The 21412-nt window shown below is 44.1% G+C and overlaps 1 protein-coding gene across 1 annotated transcript in view; it reads right to left on the bottom strand.

The window, feature by feature from the left end:
* Positions 1-15432, bottom strand: part of LOC147669142 (uncharacterized) — a gene marked incomplete at its 5' end in the record, with an annotated part of 45271 nt that extends 29839 nt beyond the window's left edge. The window contains 4 exons of the mRNA XM_086948196.1: positions 7779-8024; positions 13755-13919; positions 14229-14468; positions 15382-15432. Coding sequence (XP_086804322.1) covers positions 7779-8024; positions 13755-13919; positions 14229-14468; positions 15382-15432 — 702 coding nt within the window. The remainder of the gene's footprint in view (positions 1-7778; positions 8025-13754; positions 13920-14228; positions 14469-15381) is intronic.
* Positions 15433-21412: the final 5980 nt, after the last annotated feature.

Raw genomic sequence — 21412 nt, 5'->3', positions numbered from 1 at the left:
ATCATCGCAGACTGCATCCCCCCCAGCCCCGGTGCCACTAAGTCTGTTCCCCGACATTCATGAACACTCTCTGGTCGTACATTGGTGGCGTCTGAGTCTATGGACTAGGGGGTAGTTTTCATCCTCATGTAGCTGATATCGAATTGGTGGTGGCATCGAGGCTGTCGCTTTCCACTGCCCCATTTGCTGTTTCTGGATAAGTTCAGACCTTTGCATCATGCCCTGAAGGACACCTTCCACTATCCCAAGCAACCCTTCCGCTACATTCACTTTGGACCTCAACGAGGACTCGCTCAGTCTGCGTGGCCCCACCTCAGTGGACCGCAAGTCACCATCCCATGGCGGGGTGCCTGTGCCGGCCACTGTGCATCCAGGGCCAATAATGAAATTAATTTGTACTTGTATAGCGCACTGCTACCCCAGCTGGGGTGTCCTGGTACTGTACTCATACCGCTGTGGAACCCTTCCTCGCTTTTCCCTGTGAAATGTCCACTCCTGGGCACCCCCAAGGTGAAGGTGAAGTGAAGTAGTGTGGCTCACTGGTTAGAGGCGGCAGACCCGAGAGCAGAGGACGGCCCGGGACCAGGGTTCGATTCCCGGCGTGGCAGGTTTCTGGACCAGGGTCAGCGGACTCGATAATTCTCTCGCCTCGGTGCCCACTCTGATCAGCGTTCACACTCGGCAACTCTGGACATTAGCTTGCCTCATCTTCACTAACGGCCCCACCAGACCACCGGGGATGCCTGGTCTCACCCTGGAGATACCCATTAAGGGACCATCTCTCAGGGAAGCCAGGAAGGGTTTCGCAGCGGTCGAAGCGCCTTGGGACCCTCCGGGTAAGTAGTGCGCTATATAAATGCCTATACATACATACATACATACAAGCCAGGCATCCCAGCGCTGTTTGGGCCGTTGTTGAGATTAAGCAAGCTATTGCCCAGAGTTGCAGAGTGGGACCCATGATTAGAATAGGCACCGAGGTGAGAATTATCAGATCTGAGGAAATTGAGCCCAAGACCTGCCGAGGCGGGAATTGAACCCTGGTCCCGGGCCAGACCTCTGCATCAGGGTCTGCCGCTCTAACCATTGAGCAGCACTTCTCCACAAACTCGGTGCTGGTCAGGTCTGGGACCCCTTCTTCTGAGACATTGAATGGCCTCCGAGGCGATGGTCTTGGGGTCATCAACGCCATGTGTCTGTGGCCCAGCGCTGTCCGCTGCCTCTGGCCACAAATGCGGCCCACCAGGGCTCACACATCAAATCGATTCCAGACCAGCCTGGGCATGGCATCACCGCAGGAGGCACACGCCACCATCGCCAGGACCACCTCCAACCGCCATCAGCCAGAGTTGAAACAGTGGTCCTGGCAGACTGACGGAGTTGCTCAAACCTGTTGTGAATGCCATCATCTGCCTGATCCCCTGCTCAGCACTCCAGGTGCCACTAACTCAGTACACCACAAATCATCGCTCATTACTGTTTTGGTTATGTGCTGTGGAGAGCTCATGCAGCAATGTCACCTCAGGCAGTGTGGGAGACCTGGGACGACAATGGTGAAGAGGATGCAGGTGTGACCCCCCCCTGCAGCTGCATCAGGAATGTCCAGGAGGGACACTATCCTAGACATTTTCTTCACATGTGCGCTCTCAGCTCTAGTGCCCCAAACTCAACGCATTGAAAGTCCTTGACACTTCTGTTTGTATGTTGGGTGACCTCTGTACTTGCTCCGGCTCTTTCCATGTTGCTCAGCAGTTGACTCTGTTATGCAGGTGTTTTCTGTTTCTATTGCACTGGTGTCCACTGTTCAAGTTGTTGCTGGCACCAAGCACTCCGTGCGGCTGGCTCTTACTCACCCCACACACATCCAGCACAGGCGTCACTGTACATGTGGCCCTGCCAATAAAGGGTCCAGGCGCATGTGCCCGTAGTCAGTTCAACATAATTTCTGCATGTGTCCCTGTGGTCTTGTTGTATGCATGAGGGCCCTGGGCACTATGACAATAAATTGTACTGTGTACAGCGGAAGCAGACATGTCACCACAGGCAGCGAGTTAGTGCTTGGACATGTAGCTTTGTCATCACCCACTCAATTCATAAGAAGAGTGGACTGGGCCGTCACACGCAGAGCCAACGTGGGTGTGTGACTGATATATGCGTGCCCCAGGGCGTCGTTCTGTACTGGAAATGTGCATCTGCATGTGTCTCTATGGCAGTGTGGGTCTCCTTTGTGGGGTGTAGGTGGTCCCTAAAGGGTAATGGACAACCACGTATGTGATCTAGTTCGGCTTCTGTGGGTTCAGACCACACCCGCACCTGTTCGTCCACCTCCTTTTGGCATTTTGACACCTGGCATTGGGGTGCCATGTGTGGGTCGGTGAAGTGTTGTGGGCCTGCCTTGCTTGCGGGTGCTTCATGCTGTGTGGTCTGTTGCAGGGGATGGGTTCTCCCCTAAGTAGCTTGGCTGCCCTGGTCCTGGTGGTGGGTTGCGTGGAATGGCCATGGGCTGTTGTGGGCGGCAGTGTTGAAAGTGTGGTGGTCCTCTCGGGCATCACTGATGAGTTGTCTAGTCTTTCTCTGCAGGAGGAGTTGTGTGTCCCTCTGCAATGTGAAGGGGAGATGCATGCCGGCATGTATGTTGCTGCATTGTTCTTGTTTACATGCAGACTGTAGGACAATGTACATTGTGACTGTTTTGGAGGTGCAGGATTTAGATGCGGGACAGTGGACATTTGGATGTGAGGTTGTACGCGTACATTTCCATTTCACAGTTTCAATCTCTGTCAGATGTAGTATTCCTGTTTCTGCTGGTGTGCGGAGCCAGTTGGTATCCTCTATTCTGCAGCGACAGGGTTGCACATTGTACCACATTGTTGTCAATGTGGATTGGCTGTTCTTGCTATGTGTGTGTGCTACAGTGTGCTATGGGGATGTGGGACATGTTCCAGGGTCACTGTGCAGTGTGCAGTGTGGTACACTTCGTTGGGCATGTGTGCCATGTGCCCATGTCCCCCCAGGCCCTGTTTGTTACTCACCCTGTTATTGTTGTGTCAGGTCCTATCGAGCTGTGTCCGGACTCCCAACTCCTTGCACCGTCTCCACACTGTTGAGAGTGGCCTCCGTTTCATCCAGCTCCTCCTCTGGGGCTGGACTCCCACCCTCTGTCGCCGTTGCTGTCTTCCTGTTGGCAGCGCCTTTGTGCCTGGGTTAGATTTTCACATCATGCCAGCGCCTCTTGGCCTCCTCCATTGGCCGCCTCGACACTCCGACTGCATTCCCAGTAGTGTAATTGTGGGTCAATTGATGGTTGTATTTTGTCACCTCGTGACGCTGATCTTGTTTTGCTGCGGACTGCACCCCGCCTTTCTTTCCCTCTTCTCCTTGGCCTTCCTCGACCCGTTGTTCCTTGCTGGTGGTCTGTGGGGCTTGTGGGGTTCGCGTCAGCCTCTGCACTCGGTCAGGGTGCATCCATGTCGCTTTGCACTTTGGATTGTTTCTGGTGTGTTGTTTTTATAGCTGTGATAGTGCATTTTCCCGCCAGAGGCGTGGCATTTGCAGGCCTGTCACTGGTTTTCGCTGATATTTGTACGACGATTGGCCTCATCGCAGGATTTTTTTAGTTTTGCTTTTTTGCGGTGTGGCGTTGGTGTTAACGCGGACATTTGATGCGTTATCTGGTGACTATTGCATGGTACAGCCGTGTAGAAAATGCTTTGTGAACACGGCATCATTTTCCCACAGTAGACTGCGATGTTGGGAGTTGCGTTAATTACTTTTGCAATGGTTATCAAACGTTCTTGATAATATGCCCCTTAGTTCCATGCCATGACTTGAAAATTTAGCAGATACTCAAGCTATTTGAATTCGTATTCATTTGATATATAACAGTTGCTCCTTGTTTTCAATAATTACAGACGCCTTAAACATCTGCCTGTGGCTATAATAGTCCTAAGGTAAGGCAAGGTCTGGGATGTTCTTGTTGTTTTTTATTTAAAGTAGCCATCAATATTAATGGGGACTTAATTGTATAGGGCATCACAATTCCTCTTGCATCATCATCATCATCTCACAGATAACAGTCTAGTAATACACTGGGTACTAGTCACTCTTGATACCTTTTCTCCCCAATTCTACACTTCTTAGTGTTGGCCTACAGAAGTGTGTGTCACTATGCGAGTGACCAAGCGATGTATGCAGAGCTGCATAGCTAAACACGTAGAAAGTCCTGAAGGCGAGACATATTGCCTATGCCAATGCTTGCTTTTCTCTGCACATAAGTCTGAAGGTGCACAGTTAAAGTATTGAGTTTGAAATCTCGACCTATAAAAATATTGTGTTTGAAATGTCCAAGGTACATAATATCGAGGTCAAGAATATCGTTGGACAGAATATCGACCCTAAAGTAAGTAATATCGTTTTTTTTATATCAATGTAAGTAATATCGAAGTTACTAATATAGATAATTGTATTATTGTTATGTATTTTATTATGTATGTGTAATATTTCTTTTGTTAAGTATTTTACTTGTTTTAAATTATATGTGTTTTATTTTTATATATTAATAATGTTATTTTTAAGTAAATATTATGTTTCAGTACTGGAGGCGGTTGTGGGTTTATAGGGGAATAGGGTGGGTAGTAATTTAAATATACTACATTTATTATTAATTTTTAGTCATTATAAATTAATTTTAATTAATGTTTGTGTTTATTTTTGTAGTGGGATGTGGGTTTACAGGGGAATAGGGTGGGAAGGAATCTAATTATAATTATTTATATTTATTGGAATGGGTGAATATTTTATTTTTAGTTAATTAATAATTGGTAATTAATTATCTCATATGATAATACATTTTTTTAATTGGTGATTAATGTTTTTAATTGGTAAATAATTGCTTTAATTGGTAATTAATTTTTTTAAATTGGTAATTCATTTTTTTTATTGATAATTAATGTTTTTAATTTGCAAATAATTATTTTAATTGGTAATTAATGTTTTATTTGGTAATTCAGTTTGTTAATTGGTAAATAATGTTTTTAATTGGTAATTATTTTTTTATTTATTGGAAATTATTTTTAATAAATTGGTAATCAATGTTTCATAAAAAGTATTAATTGGTATGAAAAATAATGTTATTGTTTAATATTGTTTAGTTGTGAATTAATTTTAAATAATGTAATTGTTTTGTAAAGAAAAATATTTTATTGTTCAAAAATTATTTGTTGATTAATATTGATTAAATATTATTTATTGGTATTTATTGTAAAATTATTGTTAATTTATTGTTAATTAATTATTTAATTGTAACTATGTTTTTAATAAGTATTATTAGGTATTCATAAATGATGTAGAGTGGTAAATTTTTTAAATTATTTATTATTTTAAATAAAAAAAAAAAATTATAAGTATGTTATATTTAAATTCTACGCTATCCAATGTTTTCCTACTGTTTCACTCTGTGGAGTTAGAATATTCATTTTTACCCCTACACTATCCAACGCTTTCCCTACTGTTGCACCCTCTGGAGTTGGAATAGTAATTTTTACCCCTACGCTATCCAACTCTGTCCCTACTGTTGCACCCTCTGGAGTTGGAATAGTAATTTTTACCCCTACGCTATCCAACGCTTTCCCTACTGTTGCACCCTCTGAAGTTGGAATAGTAATTTTTACCCCTACGCTATCCGTTTTCCCTACCATAGTGCACTCTGGAGTTGGAATAATAATTTTTACCCCCTGGAGTTGGAATAGTGATTTTTACCCCTATGCTATCCAACGCTTTTCCTACTGTTGCCCTCTCTGGAGTTGGAATAGTAATTATTACCCCTACGCTATCCAACGTTTTCTCTACTGTTGCACCCTCTGGAGTTGGAATAATAATGTTTACCCCTACGATATAAAATGCTTTCCCTACTGTAGCGCCCTCTGGAGTTGGAATAGTAATTTTTATCCCTACGCTAGCCAACGCTTTCCCTACTGTAGCACCCTTTTGAGTTGGAATAGTAATTTTTACCCCTATGCTATTCAACGCTTTCCCTACTGTAGATTATGTGGCTTTCGGTGTCCAGGATACTAAAGAAGAAGGATGGTGCTTACGGGTGAGACACAGTGTTCTGAAAGTATGTGTGTGAGACAAAGACGTCAATACCTCTAAGATGAAGAACTGGAGCTGGGTCGCTGCAAATCACAGGGTTGTTTTCCACTTGAAGTGAAATAGATATTGAGAGAGAAGCTCAGGTTGTCTCTAAGGTCCCCTGAGTCCAAAGGAGGAAAGCAAAAATGTCCAAAAATAAACATCTACAATTCTCTGTTTTGAATGGCTGCCCTAAAACATGTTCTATGGCTCAGATCAGCAGCCAGCACATGTGTACCTCAGACATGAGGGAGTCCTGCACAACATGTCCTCCTCACCCTCAAACGGCCTCAAAAGTGCCTAAAGTGCAGCAAACACCCACCCCACCACCCTCTGCACAAAAAACAAACACCTGACATGCTCCCTCACCACCCTCTATACCTTCCCTCCTCTTCCTACCTGATTGTCTGCTCTATATACCTCACTGTGAGAGGGAGAGCCACACTGTGGTGATACCGCCTCTGTGGCAGCTGCTCTGCGATAGTGGCTCTGCTTTACGATAGTGGCTCTGTGACAGCGGCTCTGCAGCAGCAGTTCTATTGCAGCGGCTCTGTGGCAGCGGCTATGTGACAGCGGCTCTGCAGCAGCGACTCTATTGCACTGGCTCTGTGGTATCTGTTCTGAGACAGCGGCTTTGTGATAGCAGCTCTACAACGGCGGCTCTGCTGCAGCGGCTCTGTGACAGCGGCTCTGCAGCAGAGGTTTTATGACAGCGGCTCTGTGGCAGCGGCTCTGTGACAGCGGCTCTGAGACAGCAGCTCTGAGACAGCAGCTCTGTGGCAGCGGCTCTATTGCAGCGGCTCTATTGCAGCAGCTCTGTGACAGCGGCTCTGTGACAGCGGCTCTGCAGCAGCAGCTCTGACAGCGGCTCTGCAGCAGCGGCTCTGTGACAGTGGCTCTGTGGCAGCAGCTCTGTGACAGTGGCTCTGTGGCAGCGGCTCTATTGCAGCAGCTCTGCGGCAGCGGCTCTGTGGCAGCGGCTCTGTGACAGCAGCTCTGTGACAACGGCTCTGTGAAATCGGCTCTGTGGCAGCAACTCTGCGGCAGCAGCTCTGTGACAGCGGCTCTGTGAAAGCGGCTCTGCGGCAGCAGCTCTGTGGCAGCAGCTCCGTGACAGCGGCTCTGACTGCGGCTCTGCGGCAGCGGCTCTGTGACAGCAGCTCTGTGGCAGCGGCTCTGACAACGGCTCTGCAGCAGCGGCTCTGTGACAGCGGCTCTGCGGCAGCAGCTTTGTGACAGTGGCTCTGTGGCAGCGGCTCTATTGCAGCGACTCTGCGGCAGTGGCTCTGTGGCAGCAGCTCTGTGACAGCAGGTCTGTGACAGCGGCTCTGTGAAAGCGGCTCTGCAGCAGCAGCTCTGTGACAGTGGCTCTGTGACAACTGCTCCTCAGGGAGGCGATTTCCTTGCAGTTGCTGGTCTCCTCAGACACCTTCGTCAGTTTCTGGAGGCTTAGGTGAAGGTCACAGAAGACCACCTGCTAGAGCAATGCCTTAAGTCCTTGGAGTGTGCTGCCCTGATGTCAGAGCAGTGAAAAAATGGGGTTTAAAGCCTGCATAATGACAATCCCTCTTAATGGGAGTCATACACAAAAAGGCACTGAGAAACAACATATAGAGTGAGTTAAATTATGGAAACCACTATAAACTTACCAAATGCCAAAGAACAGGTGTCGGTGTAGCCTTCCTGCTCCCCACTGCATGCCAGGGTCATGCTAGGAGTGATATCGCTCCACGGCACGTTACGCTTTACCTCGTTGTTTGCACTGTCATTAATGCTGGGGGACAGATACAGTCGTACCTGGGCAGGTGGGGACCCCTCAGGCCAGGAGCACGAGAGCTCCACTTGACTGTCATCGATTCTCTGAGCTCCACACTGGATCCCTCCACTGGGTCTCCCTGAAAAGGGAACAAGGAGATGGAATGAGGAGCGGCTCCGACCTGAGCACTGGCCCAGGGCTCACAGCACATTCACAGGACTACATGCAGACTGCTACAGTTGTTATATATTTTCAAAACATACTGTGTAGTGTTCAATGTTAATTATTAATAAGTTGGTTGCTCCCTCCCTCTTTTCCCTCTGAACACCCCACCCTGCCATCCTGTGAAATGGTCTGTCCCATGGACCTTGTTGAATGAAGTGACACAGCAAAGAACAGTACCGACACAATTTTAAATATGGATGTGCTCTCAGAATGTACCTAGTAAAAGCTTTATTCAACCTATTGCCTTGACACAAATTGGCGACAAGAAACGGAATGCAAATCCACACCGTAATTTCTCCATGCTCGTGCGTCAGCAGTCAGCGGTGCCGCCATGCCTACTGAGAGCAGTTGCGCATTGCTTAATCAACGCCCAAATCGGGTAAGTGAGGTCAGAGAAAGTGGTATTTTTCCATCACATTGACTGATATGACCATTCCTGTGTAAACTGCACCCACTCTGTAGAAACACTCTGCCTCCTTCTCTGTGACTAACCTGCTGGTCGCTGTTTGCTGGGTGGGGCACAGCATAGCGGACCAGCAGCACCCACACCCACGTTTGCCTGCTGAAAGTAGCTTCTGAGGATAAAACTCCCACTGCAAAGTCTACGCCTGCCATTCCTTCAAAGTCCTGTCCGGCATTTCCATTCTGCATTTAGGGCAAGGTGTCATCGAATTTACAGAACCTTCCAAGCTTCAGTGCATTCACACTTCTTTCACATGTAACCCTTGGGGAATTTTCTTTGATTGCCCACGCATCATTGCTGTAAAACTGCGACTGGGTTTCATAATAATTTACGGCTGTCTTTTCACCGTTTTTTATACATTATAAAGCATACCCACCCTGTTGACATCCCTCCCACCTCTTCTAATCAGTGTCTCAACCTGCCTCACCATCATCCAGTGGGCAACTTGATCCTTCACACAAATTCTTGCAAAATAAAGGGATCCCCTAATTCTATGGAAACAATGTGTGGAGGAGTTCCAAACTTATTTGGTGGCCATCCATGCCTACAAGATGAGTGCTAAGTGGAAGATGGGGATTTAGTTGCATAGTTTGGGATTTGAATGCTAAGACGCGTTCCGCATTTTATCCAAAATTGCAGCACTAGATGATGAAGGGCGTATGCTGGTTTTGAAGAGGTACTGGTGAAGCTGGAGAAAAGGTTCAAGCCCACCATAAGCCTCACAATTGAAAGCTACCTTTTTTACACCAGGAAGCAAAAGGAGGGAGAGTTATTGGATGAATTCATCATAGGGTTGAGAGAATTATGGTCAGCATATGACTTTAGTGAGTCCACAGATGACACCAAGACACCAACCACAAATGTATTCAGGAGAAATTGTATGTTATAGGCAAACTAACTCTAGATGAACTTATCAAATCTGCTAACGCCATCGAACTGTCTGTATCTTGGGTCCCAGACGTAAATGAGTAAAAACACAGAAATACGAAGGATGGGATTAGCAGCATGATGAGCAAACCTGGAAAATCTAAAGGAAGAAAGTCAAAAAAAGTGATGGGAAACTGTTATGTTTGAGATGCATTAGATCATCACATCTACCTTGTTCAGGAAGTGTCCCACCCTGGTAAAGGAGTGCAATGTTTGCAGGCATGCAGGGCACTTTGGCAAGGTATGCAGAGAGGGCAATGGATGATTGAGGCCCAGAGTGCCCAAACGTACAGAGGATTCACATTGTAAGGATAATGCATCGATGGAATCTGAAATGAAACCCGCTCGCAGGGTGATTCTAATGGACAGAGGTGTCAACACTATCACTTGAGAAGAGATGGGTAGATTGCCATGGTTCACAATACGCGTCCTAAACAATGTGTTGGATATTAGATCCGATTCAGGTTTGCCATCACTACAAACAACACAATGATGTTTTCCAAAATGTTTGCACCATTAGAAGGCCCTTTTTCCAATCCTAGCTTCAAAGCAATTACGTTTGACTCCAGGTCAATTGACTTCATTGGTTATTTTTCCACTGTTGGAGTGTTCAAAGAAAGAAGAGTGTGTTTCAAAAGCTGTGTACAAATGAGAGAGATATGTGCTCCGAGTCAGAAGGATCAGAAACCTTTGCAGATTATGTTGAATCCTAACGCACCACACCCAGTTTTGATGATACTTGATGATGAGCTAAGTAACAAATTGATAGAAAAATTTGCAGTAACCTTCAGGGAAGGCTTTGGAAAGCTGGTAGACTTTGCTCATAGAATCAAGATGAAAATATAATTTGTGCAAGTCAAGTAGAAGTTAAGATGTGTACCCTTGACCTTGAGAAAGGATTTACAGACTCTTAACAAGATCTACCTTCACATGATATCATTGAAGAACCTAAATTGTCATAGTGGGTTTCACCAATTGTTTTAGAAAAACAAAGGTAATCTTTGTTGACGTGTCGAGTTCAGGCCACTTAATGCGAACATCGTTATTGATGGACATCCCTTACCAAAGGAGAATAAACTTATATCTATTTTGGGTGAAGCTGCTGTGTTCTAAACATTGGATACCATCAATTAGAATTGACAGAAGACTTAGACCACTGACTACTTTCATGACTCCATTTGGTCTCTTCCAATAAAAATGGATGCCATTTGGTGTTGTGTAAGTGTCTTCTGTTTACCAAAAAGCCATGTACGAAATTATTTAAGGGCATGGAAGATCAGGTGAAATTTACAAGATGACATCCTGGTCTTTTCAAAGTACGTTCAAGAACATTTCGAGGTTCTACATCAGGTCTGCCTCAGGTTACAAGCCAATGGGTTGACTCTTCCTCCTGAAAGTGTCAAATGTTCAAGGAGCAACTGGACTAACTATGTCACAGTTTGACAGCAGAAGGTGTGATTCACAAGGAGTCTTGAATTAATGCAGTTAGGCAATCAACCAATCAATAGAGATCAATCACTATTCTTTTGTGGCTTATGTGAGTGCTATTCCATGTTTCATATAAAACTTTGCATCAGTCGTGGGACCTCTAAGACTGCTCCTTCATTAAAACCAACAAATTGAGTGGGGTGACAAACAAGTGGAAGCGTTTAAGTTGATAAAACAGAGCACACCTAATGCTCCCACATTGAGACCAGTTGCGATTGGCAAAGAGTGAACCATCACTGTTGATGCCAGTGCATACGAGCTTGGAGCTGTAGCTTTACAAAAACAGGGCCACAATGAGTGAGTGGTGGGTTATGCTTCCAAAACACTCAGTCAGTCCAGCCAGTGTCTTAGGGTGCCTCCAGGTGTCTCCTTCTAAGACTTGCCTGTATCCATGTGAACTGGTTGATCATGGTACAGAAGAACCAGTGCTGATGGGGCTCAGCAGGAAGAAGGTCCCCTACCTGGCTCAGATCTCCATCATATTTTAAATAATTTTCATCAAGTTTAACCTTCCCTGGATTAGCTGATTCATCATAAAATAGAGTTTCATTTTCAACCAAACTATTAAAAAAAAAACATAAAACCCTCATTTTTAGTGTTTTGCAAAAGTATTACCCTGGCATCACCCCTGTTTGCACAGGGCTCGATTTATACATTATGAAAAGTTTATTGCATCCAGTAAAGGTAACAAAGTTTGAGTAGAATGCTAAATATAAGAAATCAAACCTGCCAAAATTTAATAAATGAAAAATGGCCATTGATTTACCAGAACATACACCAAAATCCTCATGTCATTTCCAAACATTTGCAATAGCAGTTTTTTATTGCACCTTCCTCGTGGCTACTCGTGATGAAGGCCTAAGTATGATTTTTGAAGACCAGGGCGACCTGATTACAAGTTAGGAATTAGATGTGTTGTGCTCGCATCTAGTGAAATAATAAAAAATATGCTGGAAGCAAAATAAAGAATGGCAAATATTGAAAGCAAAATAAAAAACTGAAAATATATGCCTACAAAAATGAATAATAAACAAAAGACACTGCAACAAAATAACAATTCAAAAAAGTTGACTTTTCTTTTTTTTTGTCCTCATAACCACCATGTAGACATAATGCCAAAACGGATTAACAGAGATCAGCTGTCTCAGTTTATCAAAAAAACTGGAAGGGACACAAGCATAGTGGGGACCATCCATCCCTCAGCTATCGTCTGCATTCTGGAGAGGCACGGAATCCACATTTACCCAGCTACTGTAAACCTTGGTGTAAGTGACAGCCAAATCGGGCCGGACTAAGACCGGGTAACGGCTGTAGCAATGGTGCAAACAGCAGAGGCACCAAAGGAGATCAATCATTGGACCCGGGGAAAAAAAAAACCCTGGTTAAGTCAATGACCCATGATAATAAATGCCAAAAAGCCCTTTTGCTGTGGTTGCCCGACCTGGCCAAATCAGTGCGTGAGGTCTGCAGGACTGAAACTTGCCAGTCTCTGAATGTAGAGTCCTTCCATTTCCTGCAGATCTCCCTTCTTGATAACAGCATTGCATAAAACACTTGACTTTTGGCTGAACTCTGTACACCCTCTAGGACACCAAATATCACAAGAGATAAATCCATGGTGACTGAGGCTCCCAAAGATGCTGTGATGGAATTGCTAATCTCCTCCCAATATGTGACTAAGTGAGGGCATTCGAAAAACATATGTGCATCTGATTCAGCAACAAGCCCGCATTTAGCACAAGACACTGAATCGCCTTTGGAAAATTTAGACAGCCTAAGAGGGGAATAGTATGCCCTATGCAGGGTAAAGATTTGATTCCTGGGTAGCCAAGAAGGCTTGACTATGTTCCACAAGAGTCCAAATGAAGCCGACCAAAGATCCTGCAAATTGTGGTCCATCAGTAAAGAGCCCCACAGCGACTCCGGCAGAACGAAGTCGCCATCCGACTCATCCAGTATAAAATTATACCACTTGGATACTTCTTTTTTAGCTGGACCGAGGTTTACCAAGTTAGATACCTATGGACTGTATCCTCCAAGTCTGGACTTGCTCCTGTTGGCGGAAAAAATTTTGAAAGCTTGAGTCCAGCTAGCCATTTGCAAATATTTGAACTGTGAAAGGTTGGGGCCGATCTTGGCCTGCAGATGTTCCCACGAGAGAGGATCCCCCCTCATAAAAAAGGTCTCCCCAAACTTCCAGGCCTGCCTCTCTCAAAGGAATAGCTAGACTGTCTTCAAGCTAAGCGGGGCTTTCAGGTAACCCCCACAACAGTGTTTTTTCACAAAGGTAACCTTGTTTTGTAGATTTCATAACTTCGGCCCATGTTCTTGCAAGACCTTGTAGAATCTTTAGTTTGATTTTTTTTTTTAAACTTGGGATTGCCGAATTTAAAAAGAAAGCCCAAACGATTAACTCTTTCCCCGTCCAACATAGCTGCAAACATCGGGCCCACCCCAGAAGCTGAGGGCACTTTCAGCAACATTCGGGAATGGGATAATTGGAAGGCCCATGCATACATCTTCAGGTCTGGAGCAGCCAGGGCCCCCTTATCCCTTCGCCGTCGTAGTTTTTTCCATGCAATTCTTGGAAGATGGTTATTCCAGATAAAAGATGAAATATTAGACTGAAACTTGGTTAAAATAACTTGATCAAAATATAAGGGAATTTTAATAAAAAAGAAATTTGGGGTCGGATCGACATTTTAATAAGGTTGGCTCTTCCTAATAATGAAAGAGGCAGGTGCGACCATGATTGGAGAAGCTTACGGCATTCTTTGACAACTGCTGATAAGTTAACCTGGGCAAGTTTATTTATGTCCTTCACAATCGTCAAGCCTAAGTACCGCATTGAGGTGCCTGCCTGAAACTCTGTTACAGAATCATCATCATTCCAGATCAACATTTCAGTCTTGGCTGCATTGATCTCATATCCTGATATTTGTCAGAATATATGAGCCAATCTCAGGATAGCTGGGAGTGCGGTGGTAACCTCTGATGTCAAAATAAGCACATCATCGGCATATAATGCTACCTTTCTCATCCATCCCTGATAGAAAAATGGTTTGATGGTCACCTCCTCCCTTAGTTGTTGCGCAAAGGGTTCGATATAAAAATCGAAAAGCAAGGGGGAAAACGGGCATCCCTGCCGGGTCCCCCTAGAGATAAAGAAAGGGTCCTACAGGTCTCCATTAACTGGTAAGCGCGCAGATGGATTATTATACAGCAGGCTTATCGCCCTACGAAACCCCTCGCCCACGCCGAATTTGGCCAAGCCCTCCGACAGGTACACCAAGTTAACTCTGTCGAAGGCCTTGGTTGCATCCATCGTGAGGGTGGCCAACGGAAGATTGCTAGTTATTGCCATATCCATTGCGCCAATTAGATCATAAGTCAGTTCATAGAGTTGTCTTCCTTTCAGGAAGCCCTTCTGATCAGAATGAAGAACTGAAGAGGCAATCGAGGCCAGCCTAGTTGATAAAACTGTGGTGAAGATTTTATAATCCACATTTAATATAGAAATAGGCCTATAAGATCCACAAGCCTCCTTAGGTTTACCAGGTTTTATAATAAGGGTAAAATAGGCATTTGTCCCACGACACAGGAGGTGGCAGTCCTTCAAGAAGAATTTGATTGAAAAGGATAGTGAGGAAGGGAACAATTTCTAACTCCAAGGCTCTGTATAACTCAGCCAGCAATCCGTCGGGTCCGGACGCCTTCCCCCTCTTACCCTTCCTGATGGCTGATCTCACCTCATCCTCCGTAATAGTGCTGTCCAGATATTGAGACTGCTCAGGGGAGAAAGAGGGAAGATCAATGTTACTCAACCAGCCTACAATAGACTCGGGTAGAATTACCTTATCCTCTTCATATATAACTTGGAAGAACTCCCTAAAAACCCTCCTGATTTCCTCATCCGATGAAAAGGTGTTATTATCTACTGTTATCGCTGCTATATTATTACGGACCTGACCTATTTTGATCTTCCATGCCAGTAGTTTCCCAGCACCCTCACTATATTCGAAATGTGCCAATTTGCTGGCCTCCCATCTTTGTTGGACTCTAAGATTTAAGGCCGAGGCTAGGCTACCTTTTAAGACCAACAATTGATTATGAAGAGGATCTAAAATAGACCCTGAAGCTGTGCCGTTAGTATCTATATCCTGTTGAATTCGGGCAATATCTGCTTCAATGGAAGAAATCTCCTCCCTGTATTGCTTCCTATGATAGGCGACTTTACCCGTAATGAGCCCCCTTGAGGTAGCATTAAATGAGTACCAAATAATTCTATTTGTGGTGGAGCCGTTATTAGATATAAAAAAATTATGGGTCTCCGACTTTAGATATAGAATGTCCTCAGGATGGGAAAGAAGAGAACGATTAAAGGACCACGTACCGGGGGGCTTCTTAGTATGGAGGACCAATTCCATTTCAACCGAAGAATGATCTGAAAGATGAGACGGTAGATAGTCAATGGTCTTAACAGAGTCTACCAGTCTCTGACTAATTAAAATGAAGTCAATCCTTGACTGGTGATGATATTTAAAATTACGGAAAGAGACCCCTTTTTGTTGCCCAGACCTCTGCCGCCAAACATCCAAATAACCATATTTCCTCATAGCATCCAGTAGGAAGGATCTAGTTTTAGATAAAAGAAGGGATCGACTATTAGCAGATCTGTCCAAGACAGGATCCAGCACAACATTAAAATCGCCGGCCAATATTGTGGGGCCTGAGAAGGAAAGCAACTGCGAGAAAACAGACTCCAGAACTGAAGGGTCGTCCTGGTTCGGGCCGTAATTGCCCAAAACTGTAATTTGAGACCCAGCTATAATAACTGACGCAATGGCCCATCTGCCACAAGGATCCACAGCCTGTGACACAAACCTAGTTTTGGCACCTTTCTTAAAGATAACCTTTTTTTAAAGATAACCGATACACCCCAGGTATGCGATGTTTGGGTGGTAGAAACCGCAAAGTCGATCCACCGGTTCTTCCTGGTGAGGGCGAGCATTTCACTATGAATCAAGTGAGTCTCCTGCAACACCACGACCTGCACATCCAAGTCACGCAGGTATTGCAAAATTCTGTTAGCTCGGGGCTTGGTGCGGAGGCCATTGACATTCCAGGAGATAAACTTCACGCTACTCATCCCTCAACCAGGAAGAACAAGAATACCGTACTAAGTGCGGCAGTTGTACGTTATCATCCATCACTTCTTTGCTCAAAATATGCCTGTTACCTATATCGCTATTTAGGTTATTGAGGACTTTTTTATATTTTTGCCACCCCCTCCACCTACCCCCCCCCCCCAAGTGCCCATCCCCCCCTCACTCCCGCCCCCATGAAAACCCTTGCAATATCTAACCGGAACAATGTCCAGTAGATAGTGCCCCTCCGTGAACTCCCAGCAAGAAGACACCCCAATATATTTAAAAGAGGATATAAGAGACAAAACAACAAAAAAAATACAAAAAGACAAAAGAGAGCTTATACTATGAGCATATTAAACTCCTCAAGTTAGCAAGAGAGGCAAGTGAAGGACCTGATTCAACATTTAGTAAGTAGGAGATATCATTAAGGAGATATGATATATGTATGCCTTAAATGCCCCCTTTGCCCAACTCCATTATTAATTCATCGGCAGCTTGTACAGACCTAATGTTGAACATCTTGTTGTTGTACATAACTTTAAGAGCCGCCGGGAACATGAGCTGATCTGTTGCACCTAACCTTCTAAAGGCATCAAGGCGCCTCCCAAATTCCCACTGTTTTTCGAGTGTGACTCTGGAGAGGTCTGATCTTATGAGAAAAGTAAACCCCTTCCCAGCCAATGCCTTTTGTTTCAAGGCCATGTTAAGGATCTGCTCTTTCAATACATAGGTATGAAAATTGACTAAAATTTTGCGAGGTTTGGATCTCTGGGGGTTTCATCTAAAGGGATCCCTATGAATTCTTTGAATGTCAGCAGACAATTCTTCAAATGAATGCTCTAAACATAGGGAATCTTTAAGTAGAGTGGTGATATACTGCTTGATGTCTGACCCCTCGGACCTTTCCAGGACGTTGAGAATACGAATGTTCCCCCGTCTTGCATTATTTTCGAGGGTTTCCATCCTCTCGCTAAGGGCAAGATCTTCCTTTGTAAGCTTCTGTATATCAACTTTCCCCTGATCCAAATGGATTGAATGTGATGCTACTGTCTCTTCAAGAACACCAGTTCTTATAGTAAGCCCATCAATTTTATTGTCCAATGATTCGCAATATTTCCAAATCTCTGCTTGATTAGCAGAAGATTCGGTAAAGCCCTTCCTTATCTCCAAAGTAAGGGCAGAGAACATCCCCAGTAGAGACACTGCTGTTATTGAAGAGGCCGCTAATAAGTCCGTATCGACTAGAACAGGGGAGATTTCCATGTCGGCCCCCCCAGATGCCCCTGATGATCCCGCTAGAATAGATTCTTCATCCAAGCCTGTAGTTACGGTCGGGGAGACGCACTGTGCTAACGTGGATGAAGATTGGTCAGTTGTACTTTGCAGGGGCTGTAGTTCTTTCCCTATATCCTGGACTCCCTGACAGTCCCCAAGGAGCCCAGGAGGTACTGACTGTTTAGGACTATGGGTAGAAGGTGACCCCTCCTCAACTGCATCACTCTCTTCAGGCGAAGGTGTAGATATTATCTCCAGGGTTGAAATAGGAGGGGGGAGAGGGGCGTCTGAAATGGTTGCCATATCAATATCGTCCAAAAGATGCAGTATCTGAGGGACCACCTTAAAATAGGATCGGAGTGATGGGGTAATTTTTTAGCCTATGGAAAGCACCGTTTTGGGGTTCTTAGCCTTAGATTTGCCACTAGAACTGGTGTGCTTAGACTTGACCTCTGTACTCAAAAAAGATGAAGACTTTATCTTAGCTGGGGTATCGAGAGAAGGCCCGACAGCCTCTCTAATCTCCCCAGTCTCCCCAGAATCACCCGATTTGTTGACTCCAACTTTCTTTTTGCGACCCGACCACGTTTGCCACACCCTTTGCTGGAGATTCTGGGATTATTAGATGTAAGGGGAATCTGCTGGATAACCTCAGAAGAAGTATGGTCAATTATAATACCCGACTCAACAACCGCAAGTGTAAAAAATGCTGGGTCTCCCTTACCAGCTTCAGGAGCCACTAAGCCCTCCACTGTAACAGTTGAACAAGAAAGCTGTAGCTGACCTTGTGGCTCTACTTCTCTGCAGGGCACCTTCTCTCGTGTACGCCGTGAATTCGCCGCATTTGCTGAACCTTGAAAAGGGAGGACCAGGCTTCGCAGCTTTCTACCCCTCCTCAGCTCCAGCGCGGCAGACCAAATCCTTAACCTGGGCTCCAAACAGACCCTCCGCTGCTGAGCTGGAGGGGCGAGAGGGAGTTTCTCACAGCACAGTGGAAAAAAAACTTCAACAAGCGCTTTAACTTTTTTGAAGTCGGAGTGAAAATCATGTAGAATCTGGCCTTTGGTAGACAGCTTACAGAGCTCACTTCCTTCGTGCTCTCCTCGGCGTCCTCCGTCCGTGGCTGAGATCCATGGAAAGGGAAAGAGGGCTACGCGGCAATGCTCATCCACCAGGGTAATGCGCCACATCTCCTTGCCAGGAAGAGAGAAAGAAATACTGCGAGCTCGAAAACGTGCCACGGTAAGTTTTACATTTAGAATATCGATTGTCTCAACAGTCCATAGTTTCCAGCGACATATCCTCGAAACTGTGCATTCCTTGCTACGGGGGATGCAGTTTTACCAGGAGTTCGGTCCGGAGCACTACGGCCAGCTAACTAGCTGCCGCCATGTTTTTCTGTTAAAAGTTGACTGTTCGATATGAAACTGGTTTCACCATCCAGGATTTTAATCCAAAGAGTTTATAACTGCAGGGATCTAACCTAATATGCAATAGGTGTAATTTGCTTCTTGCATCATTTGAAAGATTTTTAAAGAAAAAAATGATGTAGGGAAAATATTTTCCTCTCTATTTCTGAGGTAAATATTTTTCTCTTTACGACTTTTGGTATTCACAAAAGGCACTTTAGTAGTAGTAAAGTTAGGATTCCTAACTTTACTACTACTAAACTGAGAAAAATCCTAACTTTACGACTTTTGGTGTTCACTAAAGGCATTTAGTAGTAGTAAAGTTAGGATTAACTTTACTACTACTTAATGCCTTTTGTGAATACTGAAAGCCGTAAAGTTAGGATTTTGTCCCAGATTACTTTTGTGAATCGGGCCCTTTATTTATTGTTTTTTTTTCTTTTTTCTTTCCTTTCTGTACCCCCAAACCTCTTACCCCAAGTTCTTTACAGGATAGCTCTATCCATCATTAAACATAGCTGATCTAACACCACTAAAACCTTATAAATATTCTTCTTCCTCGAGTCCCCTAATATTTCCAAGAGTCTTAAACCCTAGGAAACACATGATGAATACCCTGTTAACTGCTAGGATCTGGTCTGGTAAAAGTCAAACCTCTCAGTTATAATCTTGAATAACAAAAACACAAACGTTTTTGTCAGTTCCTGTCATAAGATGCAGATAAAAAGTGTAGTACAGTTTTTTTTCTTTTACAATAACATATTTCCAAAAATTGCATGATAGGACAAAAAGTTAGGACCTGATTTTGAACTTAGCGTGCGGTCTACTCTGTCATAATGGTGACGGAAATCCAACCTGCAGAAATATAAATCCCATTATATCCTACGGGATTCATATTTCAGTGACGGGATATCTATCACGTTTGTGACTAACTCATCCGCCAAGATCTAAATCAGGCCCTAAATATTACAAAAAAAAGGTAAAATGTATGCTTTATGTTACTAAAATCGTTTCTCTTGAGTTTATTATCCGGTGGAGTTGAAAAAGATGTTATTTTCCCTAATTTTATTATACCTTTATAATACATCATGCATTTCTCTTTGTATGTTGCTTTGCCAAGTTTGTGCTTAATTAGTAAAAGGAACAAGAGGAGGAACTATGGGGCATATTATCAAGACAGGCGATAAAATTATCGACGCTTTAGCGGCAGAAAGCTGCAGCTAAAGCAGCGATAATGGGCTTGATAATATGCTCTATGGAATTCCAATTGAAGCTCACGTTAGGGGTCCTTCACATCTAACATGGGATTCAATTGGAATTCCATAGAGCATATTATCAAGCCCATTATAGCCGCTTTAGCTGCAGTTTCCTACTGCTAAAGCGGCGATAATTATATCGCCTGTCTTGATAATATGCCCCTATATCTTTTTTCTTTTTTTTCAATTTAAAATGTTGTTTTTTAGTTTCAGCCTAAAAGACAGCATAGCTTTCCAGTTGCAAAGGACACGTTGTGGGTTTACCAAGAGCACAGAGGGTCTTAAAGCCCGCACACTGCTTACCATTGGTTGGTGTTATTGTCATTCTCATTCGCCTTCTTCTTATTGGATGGTTTGCCTTGTCCATCAGGTGTCTGTCTTTCCCCAGGAGCATTGTCAATTTACTTTGCCCTTCCACTGCTCACATTTAGGGAACTACGTTTTAGGCCATGTGTTAGCCAAGACTTTGATTTTAGGAAAATTACATACATACTTTTTGGATCTTTCAGGCAGCTCTCTTCATCAAATGTCGGTTGTTGTTTCATTTACATTTTGCTGCCATCCACTACAGCATACTACATGGGGCGGTGAGTCGGCCACCATTCAATAATTGGTTTATTTCCATGTGAGCGATGGCATTCTGCTCTTTCAAGGGGTCTCATGTGCCTAAAAAGAAAGTCAATTCTATGGCAGGACCGGAGGCTTCTCAGATTGCAAACCTTTCTTCACTGCTTATTCTCAGCAGCCATATAACGATGACATAAAACACATTGTAGGGAAGAGTTAAACTTCAATCACGGTGAATAATAAAGAACTACAAGTCCCATTACACCAATAAATAATGGCAAATCAGTTGTTAGATATCATATAAACAGTGGTGATAGCCTTCTTTGCTGCTCAGCATCCCTGGTAAAAAAGTGCAATATGTTTCTGTTGTAATTTTTTATTAAATATTAAACACAGTCCTTGTCAGAGTGAACCACAAAGTTACGAAATAAAACTGTGCTTAACCCTCTAATAACTTGGCACAAAGCAGTCAGGCTTACCTTAGAGGCAAAGTGTAAAGTATTTGCGCAGCACACAAACAGTAATAATGAGAAAACATAACAGAAGAAAAATTCCAAACCAATTTGGAAAAGAAGAGTAAATTTTTATAAATAACTGAGTTACAAGCCTTTTGCGTTCTAGAACAAGATATCATCAAAAAGCACAAGGTGCCAAATGAGGTTATCAACACAGTTTAGGGTCCACTATAGGTCTGATTAATTATTTCCATGCTCAACCCTGGGTAGCTTGACTGTGAGTAGGCAGGCTTAATTTAGGAGACCTGTATG

Source organism: Lissotriton vulgaris, unplaced genomic scaffold (assembly GCF_964263255.1).
Source record: "Lissotriton vulgaris unplaced genomic scaffold, aLisVul1.2 SCAFFOLD_3085, whole genome shotgun sequence".
Classification (NCBI taxonomy): Eukaryota; Metazoa; Chordata; class Amphibia; order Caudata; family Salamandridae; genus Lissotriton; species Lissotriton vulgaris.
This window is presented reverse-complemented; position numbering and strand designations above follow the sequence as displayed.